At 34.7% G+C, this 26,532-nt stretch overlaps 2 protein-coding genes across 2 annotated transcripts; both read right to left on the minus strand.

Annotated features, from left to right (window-relative positions):
* Positions 1–235: 235 nt before the first annotated feature.
* On the minus strand, positions 236–4,203 carry LOC120085686 (PII, uridylyltransferase (DUF2921)). Its single transcript, XM_039041825.2, has one exon. The coding sequence runs from the start codon at positions 3,781–3,783 to the stop codon at positions 562–564; it is 3,222 nt and encodes a 1,073-aa protein (XP_038897753.1). The 5' UTR covers positions 3,784–4,203; the 3' UTR covers positions 236–561.
* Positions 4,204–24,469: 20,266 nt separating this feature from the next.
* On the minus strand, positions 24,470–26,532 carry MOT2 (sulfate transmembrane transporter). Its single transcript, XM_039043988.2, has one exon. The coding sequence runs from the start codon at positions 26,152–26,154 to the stop codon at positions 24,739–24,741; it is 1,416 nt and encodes a 471-aa protein (XP_038899916.1). The 5' UTR covers positions 26,155–26,532; the 3' UTR covers positions 24,470–24,738.

Raw genomic sequence — 26,532 nt, forward strand, 5'->3', positions numbered from 1 at the left:
GTGCTTACTGGGCAGGATGAATTTTATAGTTCTTTTAAATAACAGACATGATACATTTGGGGATTAGAGCAGGCCCTACCCATTTTCTACGTCTTGTTTTCAAGCCATTGGTAAAGCAACAAATCAGCAATTTGACAAACAAAAACACATCCATTCTGGCTGATATGAGATTTGTTTTTTAAGCCAAAAACAGTGAAAATGGGAATTTGAAGGCTACTGGCCAAAGCATAAGTCATGACATCATAGCTTTGTATGAGATTATTATAGCTTTTGAAACATGGTTTTATTTTGCAACTGTGATCATTTGTGCCTATAACATCTGAGAGGAACAAGAGACTAAACCTCATGAGATCTTTTCAAAACCTTTTTCAGGAGATCCTGAAATGAGGCTTCTGAATGTTACATTTGATGCAGAAGCATCCATATACAGTAACCAGGCTGAAATTGTGTAGTAAACAACACTACTATGCAAAATAAAAAGGGAAAATAAACCAACAAACTTCAATTTCATTGCCTGTTATAACAACTTCGATGTTGGCATGGTCCATAAATCATTTGGTGTCATTCTATGTCTTCATGCTTTGTGTTACTATTTTCAGCAGAAGCAAGCTCAGCTTCATATGACTTGGAAGGCAACCTCTGATACATTCTGGAAGCGCTTGGAAGAAGCCTAATCCGACCAATGATGAGTGCCTGGCTGAGTTTCTCATAGTTCCACCGCTGCTGAATGTATACTACAACCGCAAGGATAAATGCAATCAAAGGAATAGCAACATCTCCAAATCTGGAGTAGAAGTCCATGCTTGGGTTCACAAAGTCATACTCCTGAACAAAGTAAGGATTTATAGTTGGAGCTCTTATGAAGTCATAAATGTGTGGGAGAAGCCTGACCAGTGTGATTCCAATGAAATAGAACTTCCTAAGAGGCTTGCAATCAATTTGCCATAACAAGTTGCCAATGATTTGAGGAAGTAAGAAAAAATCTTGAACAAGACCCACATACTCTTGTAGGTCTTTTTCCCATCCCTGCATCATGTGGGAACTTGAAGATCTGCTAGGTATCAAGTAACTCTTAACTCGGATTTCAGCTGTCTTTGCAGTGTGAACTATGAGAATGGCTATGTACCCGACGAGATGTATGAAGAAGGTAGCAACAAGCACCCACTTATCACTGGGCACGCGATGCGGTTCAAGAGGAGCTTGCCGCAGTAACTTGATCCTAGATTTCCAAACCTTCTGGCAAAGCCTCAAAGTCAATAGAAGTGAGACCACAACTTGAAGCTTGACTATGTAATCAATCACAAGGAACCAAAGGTTATTTTCGAGATCGTATGACTCATCGTTAGATTCAGAACCTCGTCGCTTGAAGAGAGCTTCAGCACCAGTGACCAGTGGAAGAGTATATCCAAGGGATTGAACTCCCAGTGTAACAAGAGATATGTATGGAACAGACTCCAGATTATGATTTATATAAAATATCTGGCTCAAGATGCAAGCAATCGCCAGAGAAAGTGTCAATATTCGGAGTATACCCTCTACACTCTTACGAGAAAGAATATCTTGGCGCTGCCTCCGATACATGATCGGCATTGTTTCAAGTTTTATTGGGCTGAAATAGAAAGGGTCATCTTCTGTTCGTCGGCTCGATATGGAAATCTGTGCAGTTGGATTGATTAACCACTGAGCTGTAGTGGGAGGATAAGACACAACTGCTTCAATTTGACAATCCAAGCCATCTTCAAGATCCATGCTCTCAAACAAAACTTTCCATGACGAACGAACGTCCCTGCAACCAACTAGGTACATATGTCCAACATGTGGATCATAAATGCCCTCCACGAAAAGTGCAGAGAAGTTGCTATCTGGCTGTTCTGAGAGTGAGAGCAATGCAGATACATTCACAAGCAGCTGCTTTTCAGTGTATTCAGGCATAACATGATAAGGAGTTTCCATATCAGAGTTAGATCCATTTAACCTTGACCAATCCCGTCCGAAAAAGGAACCAACAGAGATAATGTCCACTTCAACATAAGTTCTGGAAGCTTGAGAACCAAGTGCTGGATTGGGAACTGCAGGGACATGAAGGGTGAGATCTTCTAGGAGAAGAGACTCACTGACTACATATGCATCTGTGTCTTCCAGCTTGGGATAACGCAGCAATGACTTCTTTACGACGGACCGAAAACTGAAAGGCTCATTTTTCTCAAGCACGGCACCAGCTGAAGCAATTTTTGTATAGCTGTAAAATGGACGAGACTCCCTAAAATAGCTCCACAGCTCTGTAGGCCTTAATAACTTCTCAAATGACATCGGTGAGTATGTTGGCTTGTCATTCATGCTCGAAATTGAACCCACAAGAATGCTTCGTTGTTTTAGGGTAAACGAGGTAGGTATATACAGGCAGATCCTAGAGTCACATGAAATCTTATCAGCATTAACAAGTCCAACACAACCAACCATGCAAAGTTGCCCACTGGAAGACTTCCACATTCCCTCAGAGACCATTGTCATGTTATTAAGTGCAGATCTTCTCCCTGCAGCATAGAGATTCTCCGATGGCGAAACAGCTCGAAAAACAGCAGAAACACTAGCAGAAATACCATTTTTGCTAGAGCCCTGCAGCTTACATTTCACATCCTGCATATAAAGTCTCACATCTTTGAAACCTCCATCAGTACTATTGATCACTTCATCTGATTGAAATGGACCGAGTTTCCTACAAAATTCATCTGTAGAGTTGCATCTCCAATTTGGGAGGATTGTGAAAGCTTGTTCCTTGGTCATTTCTTGCAAAACCCTGCAAAAAGAAGAACCTCTATATGTAGTAATGTTTTTCTTCATAAAGTTGTCATTGTAAGGATATGGAGCACATGCTTTTTTGACAACTTTCTCAGATGTGAAATCATAGTTCGCATCACCAAGTTGAGACGAAATGTGAATGTCATCAAAGTACTTTGAGTTTGACTTGAGGTTTAAACTTTTCATTTCACCTTGGACTACTCGACTTGTCAGCGTATATTTCATTGGATAGCGCAGAACAAGTAGAATTTGATCATCTTGGAGAAGTGGCATCTGGTGACGATTCACATTTGAATTCTTGGCCCAACTCCATGGGTCATCGGAGTCTTGATCACGAGAGGGTAACATCCCAGTACCCAACAAACACAACACTCTTTCCCCACCATTCTTCTTAGATTCAGTATAGATTCCTTGAAAAGGAAGTGTAAGCTCAGAGCGGCCAGGCCAAAGCTGAAAATAAGGATGTTCAGAGGACCATTGGTCAAAAGCACCATCCGAAGTTATCCCCATTAACAATAACCCACTAGCACTAACAGATTTTTTAGTTTGATGGGAAGGATCAATGTCAGTAACCCAAAAGGAAACTAATTTCAAAGGGATCTCAACATTTGTAAAGTCCCTTCCATGATACATATAGTAACTCTTTTCTGAAAACGCATGAGTTAGATTTTCAAAAGGCATTAAAGGATACTTTCCCCCATCTTGCCACCAATCACCATTCACAAATTGAAGCTGTTCCTTCATTCTTGTAAACCTAGCAGTATCAGAGCTTAATTCAGCTGCCGAAGACAGAACAGATTTGCACTGTTTCTCCACCTCATCATATCTTTCATAATTGTAAGTTGGAGTTTCATTAGGAATTACATCTCTAGAGTCTTCAACAAACCCAACGTCTACGGATTCTGATTGAGCAAATGAAAAGCTCAATTCTCCAAACAGTTGGAGCCCCCAAACAAAGAAAAACAGAGAGACAAGGGTTTTCATGGCTTTAAATACTAATTCCAGTATTCATCAGTCACGGAAATGAAAACCCAGATGGCCCTTCGAAAGATTCTCAACTATAAGCTCGCAAATGTTGCGACTTTCGTTGAAACAGGACCATGAGATCCCAACAAAATTGAGTTTAAGGATCACTAACCTCGATGTCTGTCGTGATCGATCCCGTATCTCTGTTCTATCGAGGAAATCTTAATCTTCAGTACAAAAATGATGGGAAAATGGTGGAGGAAGCAATCGATCAACTGTGTGAAAGACAGAGAGAAATGGGCTTGACTGAAGTTTGGATCTTGGAGCTGAAGTTTATTCCAAATTTTCTAGTCGTTCTAAGGTCTTGATTAGTTGGTTGCGAAGCGAACTACTACGTTTTTTCATTTCTTTTTTCCCATAGGGCGTGGAGGACAATACTCACAAAGTAACACTCGGTTTGATAATCATTTACCATAAGTTTTTATCTTTGAAAAATTATGGTTGTTTTCTTCAAATTTTTTTACCATAATTTTTATCTTTCTCGATAATATATTTGTGTCTTTTGTGAAATTTAAAAAATTAAAATATTTTTTTAAAAAAAATTAACTAGAATTTAAATTTTTTTTATTAAGAAATGTGATAACTATACTAAACAACACCGGAGAAAATTAAAAGGATATTGTACTTTTAGAAACTATTTAGGAAAATATTATTATTTTCAAACTATTTATAAAAATATTGTTGTTTTTTTTAATAAGTCGAGGGTTGAAAATTCAACCTAGATAGGTCGAATTTTGAACCCTCGACCTTCCTTTCATTTGTACATCAAACTTTGAACCTTCGACCTTGCCCTTCCTAACATTATTATTGAGTCTGTTTAATTATCATTCGGAGACCTTCCTCTATCAAAAGTATTTCTAAATTTTCATAAAGTCCCCCTGGAATTCCTTCCAAAGCTTGTTGAATAATTTTTACGGATTCTGTCATCTCAGCAAGTCTGACTAAATAACGAGCTAATGAATCTCCTTCTTTTTGCCACTGAACTTCCCAATCAAATTCGAGAGCGAGATTATGAGAGACAGCGAGAGTTTGAGAGAGCGAGAGAGCGAGATTTTGAGCGAGAGCGAGATTTTGAGCGAGAGCGAGAGCGAGATTTTGAGCGTGAGCGTGAGCGTGAGCATGAGCCAGAGCCAGAGCCAGAGCGAGATTTTGATAGAGAGCGAGAATACCATACAAATTTTCCTTTTTTTTTTCCTTTTTAATTATTACACATTCCACCTTCTTCTTTCTAATCCTTTCTTCTTTTTTTTAATTTTCCATTTTATAAAAATATTTATTATTTTATTTAAACTCTAAAAAGAATAAATTAAAAATAATAATAACTCATAAAAATAAAAAATGTAAATTAAATATCTCATTTATATAAAAATAATTACAAAAATCAATGTGTCCCACAAGGCGGACGTCGTCGATTTCGAGCTAGTTGTCGTCGTCGACTTCGAACTTGAGGTTGTTCGGGTTTTTCTTGATGTTGCTCTGGTACCTCTACAGGCGCTTTATAATATAAATATTAATTATGCTCTCCACGACCCCGACCATGTCCATGCATGTATGAAGACGAAGGACCAACCTCTGAGTCATAATGTCCTGAACCAAATGCTGGCATCATCATCCTCGGACTAACATAATCAGTTTGACTCTGCGTCTACGTCATAGGGGGCAACTCTTCCACATTATGTGCAACCTCATCAAACTCATCCTCTTCCCGAACAGGTCCTCTACGTCTAGGAGCTGGTGGAGGAACAATAGGTATATTGTACATATAATGAATTTCCTCCATATAGCTTTGGTTGTCACTACATATAGCAAGAACCTGGCTCGGATCATTCGAAACCTCACGGAGTCTACTGTTGTTCGATCTCCGTGAATTATAAAATAATTAGACAATATTTAAAATAAATTTAAATTAAAAAATTAGATAATATTCATTCATTTACCAGATGACCCACAGCTGCTCTCGGACGAGTGACGTAGCGCCTTGTGATATTATTATACCAATAAATATATTCTGGAATGACATCTATGTCAAACTATTCAAAAAAAACCCCACTGCAATAAACCTTGCACGATAGTGCCATCGCACTACTAAATGTGTAACTTTTTCAGACTAATCTTCAGTCCTTAGGTCAATATCATGCAGTACGGGTTCAGTATTACAAGGTGATGGGATATCCTGCTGAAAACTGAATTGTCTCATCACCCTGTCAGGAAGATGCCACTCACCAATGTGAAAACATATGAGAGGACTCATCGTCCGCCATATATTTTGACCATTCGTACAAAAATTAGGCAAAGTATGCACAATAATTTTGTACGGCTCCCAAATAACCTAAAACACAAAATATTATATTAGAGAATATTAAAGACAAATACAATAAAAATGAGAATAAAATAATCAATTAGGTTTAGTGTAATATACCTGTTCAAGTTGAAGCAGGGCTGTCCTAGTCACACAAAATTTGTCTCTCCACCTAAATTTTTAAATTGATAATTTAGAATTTAAATTAACTAGATTAATGATATAAAAACTAAATCGAATTAAAACAACATACCGAGAACCGTAGGCTCGTCCAACTAACTGAGTGTCATTAATATGATGTAACTGTAGAGCCATTGTTGGAAATCGCTCCCAAACTCATAGTTGCAAAAGTATGAGAGGCCCAGCTATCTCTCGAACCTCAGGTCTTGTTGTTTTGCATAGTTGTCTATACAACCATACCAAGTATGCTCCACCCCACGAATACCGCCCCGAATCATGGAGGTTAGCTAACAGTGGCAGGAACATCAAATGAACAAAATGGCTTGATTTATCTAAAAATAGACTTCTAACCATCATTTGTAATATATATGCTCGCACATATCTTATGATGGTTTCCTCGTCTGTATCATCTGTGAGCTGACGAAATTGTGTTCCTAACCATATTAAACTTAACCTTGATCCTTTAATCTTGTCGGCAGGTGGGGTCGCACCGAGGTACAGTTGACAAACTTCTAACCAGTCATCGTACATCACTCCGGTGATCGGTTCACCATCAACAGGTAACCCCAACAACACTTCTATGTCTTTGTAGAGTGATAGTACACTCTCCAATAGACATATGGAATGTATGGGTCTCGGGCCTCCATCTCTCAACCAAGGCTGTGATCAGATGCCAGTTCAACTGAATAAATACTAATCTAGCAACCCCATAGAATCCAGATGTGCGCAGTAGCGGTAATATTCGAGGGTGGAGCGGGATAGTGCGCTAGAGAACTGCCTCTCGACGCCTGCAAGATATTTCTCCAGTAGTACAATCTCGCCATACAACATATGATCGATCAATGAACTGGTTTACAAAACATCGGGATCAACAGGTCCTGGGTTTAAAGCCATGATCTGGAAAAAAAAATATTTATTTCTCAATTAAAAAAATATTTGTTTCTCAATTAGAAGAATAGTGTACAACCTAATTAAAAGAATAATGTACAACTTAATTAGAAGAATAATGTACAAGACAAGTTAATTAAAAGTTATGTACAAGTTAATTAAAAGAATAATGTACAACTTAATTAAAGAATAATGTACAACTTAATTAAAATAATAATGTACAATTTAATTAAAAGAATGATGTACAACTTTATAATATAAAAAAATTGAATATACAATAGAAGAGAGCGAGATATTCAGCGAGATTGTAGGAGAGAGCAAGATGTTCAGCGAGATACTCGCAATCTCGCTCTCTCCTTCAATCTCGCTCTCTCAATCTCGCTCTCTTCTACAATTTCGCTCTCTCAATCTCGCTCTCTCCTACAATCTCTGAGAATGGAAGCTCCAATGGAAGTAATATACAAACACATCTCTGAAAAACAATCTTTCGCCATTTTATTCGATCATTGAATTTATCTCAGCCGTTGCCTACTGAGAGAATTTATCATTATTTTCTCAGAATATTGGTTATTTTGTTTGTATGTAAATCATGTTAGATGAAAGTCCATTCTCGAGTGTGGTAACTTGCATAACTAAACCTTTATTTTTAGTTTAATTATATAAAAGATGGAAATTTGAACATTTTACCTTAAAGATATGTAACATCTTGAGTTAATTCAAAGTGTACTAATTAATGATAACATAACATCCATTAATGATAGTTCTTATGATAATTCTTATAGTTAAATTAATTAAAACCTTTTAACAACGTATGTATGAGAAATGTTGAGGATATGGGATGATTGCATAGGATTAATTAGACTAAGCTTATCCTGATTGTGTAAAGAGCATTAGTCATGGTCGCTCTCTCCTTCAATCTCGCTCTCTCCTACAATCTTGCTCTCTCAATCTCACTCTCTCCTTCAATCTCGTTCTATAAATCTCGCTCTCTTCTACAATCTCGCTTTCAATCTCGCTCTCTCAATCTCACTCTCTCCTACAATCTTGCTTTCTCTTACAATCTACTTCACACACTTATCTTCCTTGTCGAGGGTTGAAGTTTCGACTTATATATGTCAAGACTATACAAAATTAGTGAGATTCCCTTCTAGAGTGAGATCCTCATCACAAAATTAACGAGATTTCCGTGTATGTCGAAACTTCAACCCTTGACAATCCTAAAGTGTTTCTTTGTTTGTCGAAACTTCAACCCTCGACAACCCTAATTTACGTATTGTTTCCAAGTTTTTGTTAGTTTGTCGAGTTCTCAACGTTCGACCTCTACATTAGTCGAATCCTAAATCCTCAACTTCTAGCCTCGAACTCCCAAAACAATAATATTTCTCTAATAAGTTTCAAAACAACAATATTTCTCTAATAAATTTTGAAAACAACAATATTAATATTAAAGGTCCTATCAAATCATAGGTAGCTAAAAAAATTTTTAAAAAAATTACAGTATATGAGGTGTGGGAGTCGAACCTCTAATCTAGATATTAATAGGAGTAGGAATTTACACATTCTTAACTACCTAGAGAAAGAACTCATAAAGTGGTATTACATTGTTTAGTTTCATTTTCGATCAATTCCACTATGAAATTTCCTAGAAATTTTAACATAATTTGTTGATTTTGAATATTTTTTAATATAATAGGAAGAGGAGATTCCAATTACAGATTTTTTTATCATTAATATAATATTGTGCCAATTTCAAATTTAAATTAAGACAGTCACATTCATCTATATATATATATATTAAGAGTAATTTTTCTTGGTAAAAAAATGGGAAAAATAGAATAGGCGCGTGGACTGATAATAAATGGTGCAATAAAATGAGGCCACGTAGGATTGTAAGTGGGAGACTTGGTGTGATAATGCAAGCGGTCGTTTGGATATTTCGGATATATAGAGATTTATTCAGGGGTAATCTCGGTATTTTACGAGATGTATGAGAGGAACAGTCGACCATCCCGATCGCCGGTTGACGCGCCGTATGACGTCGTGGTTTTTCTCTTCTTTTTTTTTTATGGTTTTTAATTAAATTTGACAAATAAATCTATAAAAGAATTGACAAATAAGATGAGTTCAACCCATTTTTAATCATTAAGATTCCATAGAATCTTAGACAACCCATTGTTGTGTTTCAAAAACATGTGCTATTGACATTGTTCCCAAAAAAATATATATTAGTAATAATTTCATCGGATCCAATTTAACTTAGATCTTGATTGACAATGGTTATGGATAGATTTATCAAGATAGATTAAGATTGAGAATCTAGAGAGATAGGAGGCTCGTGAACATAAATAGAGGCTCGAGACAGATTAAGGTCGATGGGCATATGTATGATTAATAGTCACTAATGACTTCATGAGATCAGTCCAAGTGGATTGGTTATGACCCAAGAGGGATTCTAGTAGTAGTTTAATGGACTTATAAGGAGCTTAAAGATCCCCCAGAGAATTTGTGGGAGGTCTAGTCATAGCTTAGAGAACTCATGGAAGCATAGAGGTAGCATAGAGCGTCCATGAGAGAGTTTAGTGGTAGTTCAAAGAACCAATAGAGGAGCTTAGGAGTATTATATGGGATCCAAGAGTTGTGCCATGAGACATGTATTACAAAGGTGTTCTTGCGCCTCATCTTGTCCTTGTTCATCTAAGTATGTGCTCAAATCAGCATCATTTGCCCCATGAGGTGTCTAGTGGTGCCATGGAGATCCTAATAGTATGGTGCCTATTGGTACCATGGAGGATCCATTATCTAGTAGTGCCATTGGATCTTCACACCAGGTCGAGTGCTCATGGTCGACTTTCATAACAAGCAAAAGTCAGAGGAAAACCGAGGGGATGAGATTGTTGGGAATGTCCTAAAACTCGCAATTCGTATTATTTAAACATATTCTATTTTTTACAATAAAAGTATTGTTGAAACTTTATTCAATAAAAGTATTATTGAAATTGTATTCTATTATAAAATCCAATAAACGAACCCATAGCTATAGTATAAATACTTTAACTTTATATAGAGACATAAAAGAGGATCAAGTCTTAGTTTATAGCAAAAAAACGTCTATAAATATATGGCTGAGATTGGTTATCTCATCTTAAGGACACTACGGATGTGGCCCACTTTGTATATGGATACAAACAATGTGATCCTGAAATCGTTCATGTAGAGACATACGAGTATGACCCACTTTGTAGGTGTTACAGGTGTTGTAAAGTGTTACAAATGATCTGATTCTGATCATTCATGTATTAGACATGTGAGTGGGGATATTCTAAACAAAGGAGTTTGTATAAGACCGGACCACGAAATGCTTAGTCTCATTATATAATGCCATTCATAATAGAGACTTTCATTTCATTAGGATGACCATAGGTAACATGACTTTAATTCTAAGTAAGTTGTGAACTCCTGCCTACAAGGGCAGTCATTTGATTTGTATGGGTGAGAGTGTCCAGATCGCCGACTCAACAAGCCTACCATTTTAGGGATTCGTCTGATTGGGGAGCTAGAAACACAACTACACAAGATGGAATTCACTCCTTCACTGAAGCAAGGGTAAATAGATAAATTGTTCCCTTAAGGGCTGATTCTGGGTCTTGAATAATGTGGTGTCACACCCTCTCCTGGCCTGAGAGGAATTTAGTCATAGTGGGACTATGATCTATTGTTCATTAGAGGAATCAATGGTACTTAAAGAGTTAGATGTAACTATAGGGGCAAAACAATAATTTGGCCCAGTTGTACTTAGGATCAATTTGTGAAGGGTCATTGTACTGTTGATTGGTTATATTCAATGGACACAGAAATATATCTGTAGTGCAAAGAGTGCAGTTGTCAGTCTTTAGTGGAGTGTTCGACAGTTAACTGATGGTGGATAATGTAATTAAAGAGTTTAATTAATTATTCATGTACCGTTGGAGCTTCAAACCACAGGTTCATAAGGTTTCCTTGGTAGCTCAAAATGATTTAGTTAAGAATAAGTTTTTAGGTTAATTTGAATTGTTCAAATTAATAAGAGAAAATTTAATTATATATAATATAATTAAATTGATTCAATTATATATGATATAATTGTTATAACGTATTTAATACATTATAGTTTAATTGGAGAAAATAAATATTTGAATGAGATTCAAATATATTTCCTACGAATGAGATTCATAGTTGTTAAATTTAATATAAATATGATTTATATTAAATGCCATAAAATAGAGAAAATGAACTATTGTTTATATTGTATATGATACAATATCAAAACTATAGTTTATGTGTTATATTTGATATAACATATAGTTTAATATAAATAAGATATGAAAAAGTTAGTTATCATATTTATTTATATTAATTTTATTATTTTAGATAATAATTCCTAATTTCTCTCCAACCACCTTAGTGGGTGGTTAATTGGTTTTATGGCAAAAGAAATAAAAGAATTAGTTTCTATTCTTCCTTACAGACTTACGTGAGAACCTACGCGATTGAAGTTTTCTATACAATAGAGCGAACAAAAGTGTTCTGTCTTCTTCAATCTTCGTCCTCCTCCAAACTCAAACAAACCCTCCAAACCAAAATAGTCAGAGTCCACCGCTTCTGGACTCTCACCTTGAGAATACCGAAGACTCCTTGTGGTAGTGTCTATTTTGGTTCGTGAAGTTCTTGAAGAAAGTCTTCAAGGGTTGCTATGTTCGAGTTCGCCACCATTCGAGGGATTTACAAGAAGAAAAGTTCTTCAAAGGTAGCATCTTTTGAACCCTTATTCTTTATAAAACAAAAGCATGTTGTAATTTATATATAGAATGCATATCTTTTATGTTTACTGTAATTTGTTTTTTCAATCAAAATGGAATTTGGACGATCCACTTCTGCTCAAGGATCTCTGTAAAACGAGTTCCTTCAAACTCGAACTTAATCCTGAACCATCTATGAACTCCTATTTCTTCGAGATTATTCTTTGATCTACATAGGTAAGAGTGGTTCAACATCAATGCTTAATAAGCCTCTCATTTTGGGGATAAAACTAAATAGATAATTAGGAACATAGTCCTACAAGAAGAAATTCACTCATCTTAGGGTTAGCAGATAGGTTGTTCCCTTAAATACTGATTCTTGGACTTGAACAAAGGGGTCTCACCCTCTCATGACCGAGAAGGATATGGTTTATTAGTTAGACTATAAACCAATTATTCAATAGAGGATCAATGGAGACTTAAGGAGTAAGATGTATTTACAGGGGTAAAATGGTAATTTTATCCTAGTTGTAAATACAAACGACATGTGAATGGTCGACTTACTAATTATGATTAAATCAAGTGGATAAAAATATATCTAGATGAGGAGAGTGCAACTATTGAATTATAGTGGTATGTTTCGGTAGTTAATGAATATTGATTAATTCAGTTTAAAGAGTTTAGCCAATTAATCTCAAATCGTTGGAACTTTGTAGGACCATAAGACCCTCTACTAGTTCGTAAAAGATTAAACCTTGGATTGGAATATTGAGTGAATTTGAATTGTTCAAATTCAATTTTGGGGTTTGGATAATTATATTTGGTATAATTAACCTTTAAATTTATTCAAATTAAATGTATTTGGGGTGTTCAAGATATTTAAATAATGATTTAAATATTGATTACATAAATGAAGATTCATGTTTGAACTAAGTGTTTTATTGATTTAATATTCGATATTAAATTATTTTTTATCATTTAATTAATTAAATTTGTTTAATTAATTGTTTAGATTAAATCAATTTCAATTTTTCATTTTAAGAAATTGAATTTTTTTTATTTAATTAAATCAAAGATTAAATTAAATAAAATTTGGAAAATTGTTTAATTAGTGGATTTATCCCAAATTTGAGTTTGAATGGATTTTTCCAATGTCTAAGACCTAGCCCATTGATTAAATGCTATTTGAAGTGTCAAATAGTTGATTTAATTAGTGCTTGCATGGTTAAGTTGAATATATACTTCAATTTGATCAGTTTGGAGTACATGCAATCAGAATTTTAGAGACAATTTTGCAAAAAATTATTTTGCTCTCAAACTCTCTCCAATCCACCTCAAATTCACTCTCAATTCAAAGTTTCACCACTCAATCCAAGGTTGAGAATAGTAGAGAAGATTCTCTTGGTAGTTCATTGAAGAAATCGAAGGTCAATTTCGTGGAACTAGTAAGCATCAAGTGGAAATCTATAAAGGTGAGAAAACTAGAACCCTATCTTTGAAAAACTGTGTTTTTAGCATGTTTGTTACTCAAATTAAATGTAATTAGGGTGTTTAATGATCCTATTAGCTTCCATTTTTTTTCCTGCATATTTACTCTATCATTTGGTATCATAGAATGATTTAAGCACTCAATTAACGTTAATTTGAGTTTGGTGAGTGAATTTCTTGAGATGTATGGTATGTAACTGATATGGATGTTCTTACAACTTTGGCTTTAGATTCTTCTTTGTTTATGATGATGTAATTATAATTGGCTCTTAATTGATGAGTCTTAATGTGTGCTTAAGGGTCTGTAATTTTATTTGAGTCAACAGAGTTGAAATTAGGTTCTTATTGAAGATTCAAGCAAGCAAGGTCAGCTGGAGAAAACTCAAAATGATGCCACTATCAGGCAATGTTGCAATGCTGCCCATACAACGTTGCAACGCTGTTCTTTTTGAAGTCCAAAACATTACACGCTGGAATGAAGCGTCACGATGAAGCTCATCCTAGCCCAAAAACAGTTTGACCGGTTTGATCAGTTCGGTTGGCTTGAAGTTCTGTTCAACCCAGTTTGGTCTGGTTCAGCTTCTTTTGGAGTATTGGAGGACCGATTCGGGCAGTTCGGGTCCAATTTGGATCGGGTCGAGCGGTCCAGGGGCACTTTGAAGCTGTTTTGTATATTTCTTTTTGTAATATTTAGCCTAATTACTTGCTTAGGAAGCCAAAGTTGGTCCATATCAGTGTTGTATGCATGTGATGTATGTTATATTTAAATTTAACATGTATGTGCATATTGTATGCCATGTATATTTAAAATCCCACCATAAGAAAGCATGATTCATGCATTAACATATGTTATAAATTAGTTATAATATATAGTATGCATGTTTAGGGTTTCATAAATTTAATATAATTGTTATATTAAAGTATGGAATACTTAAGTGTATGTTATAGTATGTCTATAGTTTTATAAATGTTATAAAATGAATTAGACATTTAAAATCTATAACAAAGATAAGATACATGCTCACTTAGGTTTAATAACAACTTGTTTTAATAGTTAAAATAGGTCGTTATGTTATAAAACACGGTTACAAACTCAATCGGTCTATAATCATAGGCTAGAGGTACTTAAGTTGACAGTTTATGTAACACCTACTACCTAGGGATTATAGCTGAAATATTGAGTGTTGTTAATTGGTTTTATGAGCATGTGTGAGCGATGTAAGGTAAATAAAATAGTTTCATCACTTAGACATCGTAGGTTAAAATCCAAATATAAACGTTATACTTGGATAAACCACATAGACTTAGGGTGTTTATTAGCCGAAATATACCTAAGTACAATAAATACCCAAACAATTAGAATATTTCAGTGGGAGATTAATCATATATACGTTATATTTTTTTTAGCACTCACGTCCCTAAGAGTTCACACCATGAGATCCATGTTTGGCTTCGTGTCGCTTTTACCACAACTGCTTCATTCGAAAAATATTTACATAGGTCAATAACAAGGTTTATAGGGGAAGTAGTTCATAGTAAGTGGGTTGTAGGAAATGTGTCAGCATATCCTACGGTCTCTTCCATTAGTTTGAACCGTGAGATTCTTATGTTGCGCCTGCTGTCGTAGGCTGCACTAGCTAGTCCTTTTTTACGGCGATCCCCTTGAAGGGTTGTAACATAAGATTCAAAATAACTCAGACTTCATAAATGAATAAGGTTTCTTAGTTCCATCTTGAAACATTGTCTTCCAATTCGGGGGCATGTTCATATTGTTTTAGCTTTCGATAAATTCAATGGTGAGGTTATTCAAATTTGAAATCAAATATAAATACGATACTAGTGATTGATGACCTGAGATTCATTTTAACGGAGGAATGTCCTTTTCCCAGTTCAAATGCAAACCGATGTGTTTGGGATACCTATGACAAGTGGGTCAGGACTAACGAAAAAGCCAGAGCCTACATATTAGCAAGCATATCTAATGTGCTTACTAAAAAGCATGAAACCATAGTCACTGCTAAAAAGATCATGGAGTCGTTACAAGGGATGTTTGGATAACCATCCTCATCAATACAACATGATGCTATAAAATACATTTACAATTCGCGTATGAAAGAGGGGACCTCTGTTAGAGAACATGTCCTAGACATGATGGTCCATTTCCACATAATGGAAGCAAACGGTAGTGTCATAGATGAGAGGAGTCAAGTTGGTATGAATATGAAAGCTCTTCCGAAGAGTTTTCTAACCTTTCGTACAAACGTTGTAATGAATAAGATTGATTACAACTTAACAACTTTCCTAAATGACTCCAGATTTATCAATCCTTAATGAAAAATAAAGAAGAGGAAGCAAATGTTGTTTCCCAAAAGAAATTTTAGAAGGGTTCAACATCTAGTTCAAAACTATCTGAAAAGAAGTCTAGACCTCAAAAGGATAAGAGTATCCAAATGAAGAAGAAAGGAAAGGAGAAGAAAAAGGCTCCTGTTACTAAGAGCAAGATAAAAGTTGAAAAAGAAAAATGTTTCCATTGCAACGTCGATGGGCATTAGAAACGCAATTGCCCTAAGTATCTTGCAGAGAAGAAAGCTAAGAAGGAAAATCAAAGTAAATCTAATTTACTTGTAATAGAAACATGTTTAGTGGAAATTTCTCATTTAACCTGAATACTAGATTCAGGTGCAGTTAATCATATTTGCACTTTCATTCAGGAAACTAGTTCCTGGAAACAACTGTCGAAAACCAAAATGACTTTTAAGGTGGAAATAGATGAAGCCATTTCAACAGAAGCAGTGGAAAACATCAAGTCATGTTTTGGAGATTCCTACATTTTACTAGAAAATGTATATTACATACCTAAAATAAAAAGGAACCTAATCTTTGTATCTTATTTGCTGAAACATGTGTATAAAATAACTTTTGATATAAATGAAATGTTCATTAGTTCAAGAGATGTTCATATATGTTATGTTAAACTTGAAAATAACTTATATGTGTTAAAACCAATTGAAGCAAAAGCTATTTTAAATATAGAGATGTTTAAAACAGCAAAAACTCAAAATAAGAAACGAAAGATTTCTCCTAACGCGTATTTTTGACACTTAAGATTTGGTCACATAAATCTCAATAGGATTGAGAGATTAGTAAAGAATTGATATCTAAATCAGTTAAAAGAAAAATCTTTACCTCCATGTGAATCATATCTTGAGGAAAAATTGACTAAAAGATCTTTTTCAAGAAAAGGTCTTTGAGCCAAAAAAACCTCTAGAACTTATATATTCAGATCTTTGTGGTCCAATGAATGTTAAGGCTGAGGGAGGATCTGAATATTCCATCAGTTTTATTGATGATTATTCAAAATATGACTATATTTACCTAGTGCATCATAAGTCTGATACTATTGAAAAGTTAAAAGAATACAAGACTGAGGTTGAGAATCTATTAGGTTAAAGGATTAAAACACTTCAATCAGATCGGGGTGGCGAGTATATGGATTTGCAATTCCAGAACTAATTAGTAGAACATGTAATTCAATCTCAACTCGCTGCACCTGGTACATCACTACAAAATGGTGTAGCAGAAAGGAGAAATCGAACCTTGTTAGACATGATTCGCAATGATGAGTTATGCTCAGTTAACTCAGTCCTTTTGGGGGTATACAGTGCAAGCTATCGTATATATTATGAACATGGTTCCCTTAAAAAGTGTTCCATAAACATCATATGAGTTATGGAGGGGACGTAAAGATAGTTTATGTCACTTCAGAATTTGGGAATGCCCGACACATGTGTTGGTGCAAAATCCTAAGAAATTGGAATGACATTCAAAAGTATGCCTATTTGTAAGATACCCTAAAGAAATAAAAGGTGGTCTATTTTATGATCTTCAAGAAGATAAAGTATTTGTATCGACAAATGCTACATTTTTAAAGGAAGATCACATTATAAATCATCAACCTTGCAGTAAACTAGTATTAGATGAGATGTCCAGAGAATTTACAAATAAATCAACAAATGTTGTTGATCAAGCTGGTCCTTGAACAAAAGTTGTTGGTTCGTACATCCTTTTCATGAATTGAGAATATCTCGATGTAGTAGGAGGGTTGTTGAATAGCTGGACTGCTATATAGATTTAATAGAAACTTAAGTCATCATATCTAATGTTGGCTTAGATAATATATTAACCTTTAAACAGGCAATGAAAGATGTAAATTGAGACCAATGGATAAAAGCCATGAACCTATAAATGGAGTCAATGTACTTTAATTCTATCTGGAAACTTGTAAATCAACCAGATAAGGTAAAACCTATTGGTTGAAAGTAGATTTACAAGAGAAAGCGAGACCAAATTAATAAGACACAAACCTACAAAGCCAGACTCGTGGCAAAAGGTTTTACTTAAAGAGAGGAGGTAGACTATGAAGAAACCTTCTCTTCTGTTGCCATGATTAAATCTATTAGAATGGCTTTACCCATTGCTACTTTCTATGATTATGAAATATGGAAAATTGATGTCAAGACAGCTTTTTTTAATGGTCATCTTGATGAAAGTATTTATATTTATCAATCAGAAGGGTTTATTGAACAGGGTCAGAAGAAAAAATTTGCAAGCTTAATAGATCCATATATGGATTAAAACAAGCATCTCGATCCTAGAATATAAGATTTGACACTGGGATCAAATCTTATGGCTTTAAACAAAATGTTGACGAACCTTGTATTAAAAAAAAAATAGTCAACAAGACTGTAGCTTTCCTGGTACTTTATGTTGATGATATTCTGCTCATTGGGAATGAGATAGGATTCCTTGCTGACGTAAAGAGATGGCTAGCATCGCAATTTCAAATGAAATATTTAGGAGATGCATAATATGTTAATCTAAATTATTTGGAATCGAAAGAACAGAACGCTAGCGCTATCTCAAACATCTTATATTGACAAAATGTTGTCCAGATATAATATGAAAAATTTCAAAAAGGGTATGCTACCTTTTAGACACGAAATTCATTTTTCTAAGGAACAATGTCCTAAGACACCTAAAGAAGTTGAGGAAATGAAAAAACAAAAAAAATTCCTTATGCATCAACAACAGAAGTTTGATATACGCTATGCTATGTACACATCCCGACATATGCTTTGCAATCGAAATAGTCAGCATGTTTCAGTCCAACCCTAGACCTAACTGTCCATTTGATTGTTGTTAAGAACATCCTCAAGTATCTTTGGAGAACGAGGGACTATATGCTCATGCATGGTCCTAAATATTTGATCCTTACGGGATACACCGATTCTGATTTTCAGACTGATATAGATTTTAGGAAATCTAATTCAAGATCACTATTCACTCTAAATAGAGAAGCTATAGTGTGGAGGAGCATCAAATAGAGTTGTATTGCTGACTCCACTATGGAAACTGAATATATAGCAGCATGTGAAGAAACTAAAGAAGCAGTATGGCTGAAGAAAAATCTTGATTGATTTGAAAGTGGTTTCAAATATGCATATGTCGATCACCCTGTATTGTGATAACAGTGGAGCAGTTGCCAACTCAAAGGAACCTAGAAGCCATAAACACGGAAAACACATTGAGCGAAAGTACTATCTCATCAGGGAGATAGTACATCGAGGAGACGTGATAGTCATGAAAATAGTCTCTGAAGATAATCTTGCTTATCCATTTACGAAGGCTCTTGCGGCTAACATGTCTTAAAACTTGCAGTTCATATTGTTCAAACATATTCTATTTTTTGCAATAAAAGTATTCATGAAACTCTATTCAATAGAAGTATTATTGAAATTGAATTTTGTTATTGTTGGATTCAGGAAGCAAACAGTGGAAGCAAAACAGGATCATTAAGCATTCTAATTCATTGATTTTAGCTTCAAACTAAGCATGCTCATAAATTAAAAGCAAAGTTTCAACACTAACCTTTGAAGTATCTTTGATTCACGATCTTCAACTGCAATCTCCTTGATTTCTGCTTGTGAACTACCGCAAGGCCTTCCCCAATATCCTCTTGGTGCCTTGGATTGAATTATGGGACTCAAAATAAGTTTGGATTAAGGGAATAAAGAGAGAAGGTATCTAGTTTTGACAATATGAAGAATAGTAAGGTATCTGGTTTTGACAATATGAAGAATAGTTCTTCAATCACTCTTTTTTCAGCAAATTGCAATTGATTGCATGCCTTATTTCCACTCAAATTTCAAGTTTATATTGCATGATCATCATGCAAACTCATTTGCTGCATGAGATCCAACACTTGCTTGCAATTTAAGGTGGATTTAGAAGTGCAAATATGACTAAGAAACTTGCTTCCTTAGTGGGAAAATCCCACATTTTCCATTTCTAATTTTTTTTCTTTTATTTTGATTTCCAAAACCAAAATAAACATATTAATCAAAAATTGAAATTAATTTTACAAAATTAATTAAATCAATAATTAATTTTCTAATAAAATTGATAAATTAATTAAATAATTTTATTAATTTAATATCAAATATTAACTTAATTTGTCACCAATTCCATTACCATGAATTTAATATTTAAATCATATTTAAATATTAAACAATTATCCAATTCTGTTTAATTCCAAAATTAAATGTGTAATTATATCACATATAATTACTAATTTCCTTAATTCTAATTTGAACGTTTCAAATCAACTTATCACGCTACTCTAAGGCTAATCCATTTGTGAGCCAGTAGGGGGACCTAATAGACCTGCAGATCATGGGCTCCAACAATCTGAGATTAATCGATTAAACTCTTTACACCGAATTAACCCTCATTCGTTAACTACTATGTCACTCCACTAAAGCCCGTAGTTGCACTCCTCTTACTGTAAATATATTGTGTCCACTCGATATAACCATGATTAGTAAGTTAACCCTTCACAGGTTGTCGTAATAACGACTGGGTCAAAAGGTTGTTTTACTCTTGAGATTACCTCTTGTTTCTTAAGTCCCACTGATCCTCTAATGAACAATTGATTTGTGATCCAATCATCAAACTGAGTCCCTCTCGGGCCAGTGAGAGGGTGGGTCCCTTGTTCAAAATTCAGAATCAACACTTAAGGGAACAACCTCTCTACTATCCCTAAAAGCGGGTAGGAATGAATTCAATCTTGCACCATATGTCCTCAGCTATCTATCCGGTCTTACCCTGAAATGGAAGGCGTATTAAGCTGGCACTGTTGAGCCAACCCTCACCTATGAAAAATCTAAGAATAATCTCGAATAAACAGGAGTTCATAGTTAGCTTAAGATTAAGGTCAAGTTACCTAGGTCATCGTTTTGAAATAGTCAGTCTTAAATAGTAAGCAGCGTTATAAAGTAAGAGTAACTTATTTCATGGTCCGATCTTGTGCAAACCCATTGCACAGGATGCCCCTGCTTCTTATATCATTACATGTACAAATTAGGATCACTTCGTTTGTAGTACTTTACAACTCTTTGTAACAACTACAGAGTGGACCACATCTAATAGTGTTACCAGAATAAGGCGCCCAACCTTATTCATATACTATAGATCATTTCGACTATTTACTCGAACCTAATCCACTTTTCTGTCTATACATAAAGTTCCTGTAGTCATATAATAGTTATGGATCTTTTAGTTTATTGAATTTATTTTTAAAACGAAATAAGCAATTCATATATTCAATAAAAACTTTATAGAATGAGTTTATTGTTTACAAACCACAAGTTTTAGGACATAAAACTCAACAGTTATAAAATCTAATAAATGAATCCATGGTTATAGTATGAAAACTTTAACTTTGTGTAGAGACATAAAAGATGATCAAGTTTTAGTTTATAGCCAAAAACGTCTATAAGTATATGGATAAGATTGGGTACCTCATCCTGGAGATACTATGGATGCGGTCCACTTTGTATATTGATACAAACGATGCGATCCAAAATCGTTCATGTAGAAACATGCAAGTGAGAACATCCTATGCAAAAGACGTTTGCATAAGACCGGACTACAAAATAGTCACTTTTCTTTATAACAACCATTTACTGTTAAAACTAACTATTTCAAATCGATGACCTAAGGTAACTCGATCTTAATCCTGAGCCATCTATAAACTCCTGTTTATTCGAGATTATCCTTTGATCTGTATAGGTAAGAGTGGTTCAACATCAATGCTCAATAAGCCTCTCATTTTAGGGATAAAACCAAATAGATAGCTAGAGACATAGTCTTGTGAGAAAGAATTCACTCCTACCCATCTTAGAGTCAGCAGATAGATTGTTCCCTTAAGTACTGAGTTATGGACTTGAACAAAGGGGTACCGCTCTCTCATAACAGAGAGGGATATGGTTTATTAGTTGGACTATAAACCAATTGTTCTATAGAAGATCAATGGAGACTTAAAGAGTAAGATGTACTTATAGGGGTAAAATGGTAATTTTGACCTAGTTATAAATACGAACGACCTATGAATGATCGACTTACTGATTATGGTTAAATCAATTGGACAGAAATATATCTACAGTGAGAATAGTGCAACTATTGAGCTATAATGATATGTCTTGGTACTTAACGAATATTGATTAATTAGTTTAGCCAATTAATCTCAAGTCGTTGGAGCTCATGATCTGTAGGTCCATAAGGTCTCTCTACTAGCTCGTGAAAGATTAAACCTTGGATTAGAATATTGAGTGAATTTAAAATGTTCAAATTCAATTTTGGGATTTAGATAATTATATTTGATATAATTAATGTTTAAATTGATTGAAATTAAACATATTTGGAGAGTTCAATATATTTAAATATTGATTTAAATATTGATTATATGAATGAGGATTCATGTTTAAACTAGATGTTTTATTGATTTATATTTGATATTAAATTATTTTTTATCATTTAATTAATTAAATTTATTTAATTAATTATCTAAATTAAATCAATTTCAAATTTTCATTTTAAGGAATTGAATTTTTGTTTTATTTAATTAAATCAAAGATTAAATTAAATAAAATTTGGGAAATTGTTTAATTAGTGGATTTATCCAAAATTGAGTTTAAGTGGATTTTTCCAACATCTAACACCTAGCCCACTAAATAAGTGCTATTTGAAGGTCAAATAGCTGATTGAATTAGTGCTTGCATGGTTAAGTTGAATATATACTTCAATTTGATCAGTTTAAAGTGCATGCAATCATACTCTTGGAGAAAATTTTGCATAAAATTATTTGCTCTTAGCCTCTCAAATTCCCTCTCAATTCAGAGTTCCACCACTCAATCCAAGGCTGAGAATAGTAAAGAAGATTCTCTTGGTAGTCTACTAAAGAAATTGAAGGTCAATTTCGTGGAACTAGTAAGCATCAAGTGGAAATCTACAAAGGTGAGAAAACTGGAACCCCATCTTTGAAAAACTGTGCTTTTAGCATGCTTGTTACTCAAACTAAATGTAATTGGGGTACTTACTGATTCTGTTAGCTTTTGTTTTTTTTTTCCTTTTTTGCATATTTACTCTATTAGAGACGTCAGTTGTCGCTTCAAATAGAGATTTGTAATAGCCTAAAGTGTAACTGCTTAGCGATTTCATGGATTAATGAGTGGTCATTATGAGCCTAAATGTTCACTATGCTTCACTAAACCTATATCAATGATCGAAGTCATTTGTCACATGTACGCTGAAAACACTTAGACTACTTTTTACTATTTCACTCATCTCTCAAACTCTTACGAAGTTGAGTGTTGGTGTGTCAGTGTCTTGACACCACATCAATATTCAATCTCCTTGTATTTGCAGGACACCTAGATTATTTTATTCCTAAATTACAAATGTATTAGACTTTGTATGGGATTGCTATAGCTTTTAAAATAATTGCTAGTAGTTGTGCTTCTAAAAAAATCGGCTATGGATAGAAGTAAAAGAGTATTTGATAAATTTTAATTTTGGATTAAAACTAGTTAAGGTGTTTGATAAATTAATATTAAATTAATGTAATTTAGTTATATAATTATTTGAAAATATATATCATTTGAATTGCAACATTTTTGTTTAATTAAAAAAATTATGAAATAATTTTTTTTTTAAAAAAATATTATTATAAGAATTTGAACCAATTAAAATATGGAATAAATGTGAGCAAATAAATTAATAAAATGAAAATTGGAGATGGATAAGGTAAAATACCAAATTTTTAGGAAAAATAGAATCTAAAAACTCCATCAAATAACTTATGCACTTTGGAACAATTTTAAAGTGAGTCATTTTTGTTTTACCAAACAGCCTAGGCGGTTATGATTCTCTTAAAATAGCGATTTCAAAAGCAATCCCAATCGAACCTTTAGTTGAACTTTTTCTTTTTTGTTTTTGGCATTAGCTAACAACTATCTAGATTTTTATTTTGGCTTTTGAAAATTAAACTTATAAAAATTACTTCCACTTTGATTTCTTTTTATTTAGGTGTTTTAAAAAACTAAAATAAGTTTTGAAAACTTTTTTTTAAAAAAAAAAAAAAAAACTCAAGAACTTATTTTTATTTTTAAAATTTGGCTAGGAATTCAAATGTTTAACTAGAAAATAGGAAGACTATAGGACAAAAAATGATTTAAAAAAATACATTTTATAAAAACCAAATGATTATCTAACCGAATCTTAATTATTTAAGTAGACGATTTTTCAAAATAACTATGTAAGATTGATATTCATTAAATTAATGCTAAAATGCTTGCTTGTGATTTATTACATAGACGTAATAAAATATTTTATTATAAATTAAGAAGAGTTAAAAAATGTTAGAATGCAATGAGATTAAAATCAAGAAACTACAAAACGTTTCAGGTAGTAGCACATATGTAAGTAGGAGGATTTTCATGATTGAGCATATGTGCTCATACTTGTATGAAATTTGAGTTGAGTCATTTGAACAGTGTGTTTGATAGTAAAAAAGTAATACTAGTTTACTTAATGATATGGACCAAAATAGACATTATTTAAAAATTGAAAGATCGTAACACATTATTTAAGTTTAGAGAAAACTCAAACACCTTCGTTTTTGCAAGGATCTCCAAGAATCTATTGACAAGTAAAAAACCTTAGATTACATGAATCCAAAATTTCTAAAAAAGCAAATCATCCTTGTCCCTTGGGAAACCCAATATGACCTAAACACATGCACTGAAAAAAGTGAAAAGATTATATGTACAACTCACAACATATTGCATCCTATAACTAATATATATTCACACACACTCAAAACTTCAGTGAAGAGTAGTCTTATCCTATGGACATTAACAGAGTGCATCGAAATCATTTGTCTCTTCAAGCCAGCAAGTGGGTTTCTGCTTCTTCTTCTTCAGCATCAGATTTGGGCTTCATCTTCTGAAACCCAAAACAAGAGGAAGAAGAAGAACAGTCAAATTCTCTAAGTTTCAGAAGCGAAAACAGAACAATCCCAACTCCAAAACCCAAAGCAGCACTAGATCCTGTGAGTGAAACAGCAGCACAAACCAACATCACAAATGATTCTTCTTTACTGTTCATGTCTTTGGAAGCCATAGCCAATTCAATCCCAGCAAACAGAAGAAGAACCCCAAGAACCCCAATTGGGAACTGACTCAAAACCTGTGCAAACGAATTCCCAAATGCCAATCCCAAAACCAATTTCCCAATCCCTAAAAACACCACCGAAGCCCCACTTCTACCGCCGAACCGGTACTGCCCGGCGAGGCCACCGGCGCCATGGCACACCGGCATTGCGCCAAACCAGCAACCAACGAAGTTCATTATCCCTACACTGACAGACACTGTCATGGCGGAGGCTTCACGATCTGGAAACAAATCCGCGGACAATTTGCAAACTGCAATCACCGAGTTCAAAATTGAAAGAGGAATTTGGGGAATTGCAGCTCGTACAAACCCTATTTTCCAATCTTCCCATGTGATTCTCATGATGTGTAATTTCGAAGGGCCAAATTTAAGGTACTTCAAAACGGATAGATCACGAAGAAAACAGATCAATAATCCAAACAAGAACACAATCAGAGCAGCAGGAATCATAGATAAGATCCGTAGCCTTCTGACGCGACGGCCAGAACGAGATTCAGAACCGTTAAGCGGTTCGGAAGACGACGGTTCTTCATTATAAGAATCGCCGGCTCCAGTGGTCAAAATTAGAAATAAACAAGAAATTAGGGCAATTAATAGGCCGTCAAATCCAAGCCAGGACCGAGGTCCGCCAGATTTAGAGGTGACCAAATCTTGATCGTACCGAATGTATTTAATGGCAGTGAAGGCGAAGGAGAGACCCTGAGAGAGCTGGATACCGCGGACGACCGGCAGCGGAAGATATCGGTAGAGGACGGACATTAGGCCGGTGGCGCCGAGGATTAGGAGAACGGCAGCGGTGGAAAGGCCCGCGGCGGCGATTTGAGGAAGAGTGAGATGAGTAGACTCGGCAACGGCGACGGCGGCGATGGATTTCATCGGCTGAACTGGCATTGGAATGCCGAAGAGGAGGCCGGTGACAATGTTGTAAAGAGCGGTGAAGATTAGAGTTACTCCGAGGTCGAGATGGGAGACCAGAGTTAGAGTGAGAACGATGGGGATATAAGTGCCGAGGTCGCCAACGGCACCTGATATCTCTGCGAGGACGGAAGTTTTGGGGATGAGGGTCGCCGGAAGACGGCGGAACCACGGGTTTCTGATGGCGGAATGGTCGGAAACGGGCTCCTCCATAGTTGGAAATCGGCCGGTGGCTTTATTCCGTCTGGCAAAAGCCGATGTGGTCAGTGTCCAAATATGGTGAAGGATGGAATATTTAAACAACTTAATACGTGGGCACCATTTACATGCTTTCTAAGCATTTTTCAAATTCTGAAAATATTCTTTTTCCTTTTTTCTTTTTTTTTTTGACTCTCCCCATTTCGAATGGCCAAATTTGATTATTTAAAAAATGTGAATTAAGAAAAAAAAGGTTAAATGTCAATAATATAAGTTTATTTGTTTAACAGTATTAACAGGAATTGTTTATGATAACTCTCAAGAAAGAGAGTTATTTCGAAGAAGATTCCTTCTGAGGTATGATGTTGAAAGCTTGCTTTGAAGTAAAACTTG

This window comes from Benincasa hispida, chromosome 9, assembly GCF_027475165.1.
Source record: "Benincasa hispida cultivar pf3 chromosome 9, pf3_genome.v1.1, whole genome shotgun sequence".
Taxonomy (NCBI): Eukaryota; Viridiplantae; Streptophyta; class Magnoliopsida; order Cucurbitales; family Cucurbitaceae; genus Benincasa; species Benincasa hispida.

Coding starts and splice junctions, on each gene's coding strand:
- LOC120085686 (XM_039041825.2), bottom strand. CDS start 3,783: ATGAAAACCCTTGTCTCTCTGTTTTTCTTTGTTTGGGGGCTCCAACTG.
- MOT2 (XM_039043988.2), bottom strand. CDS start 26,154: ATGGAGGAGCCCGTTTCCGACCATTCCGCCATCAGAAACCCGTGGTTC.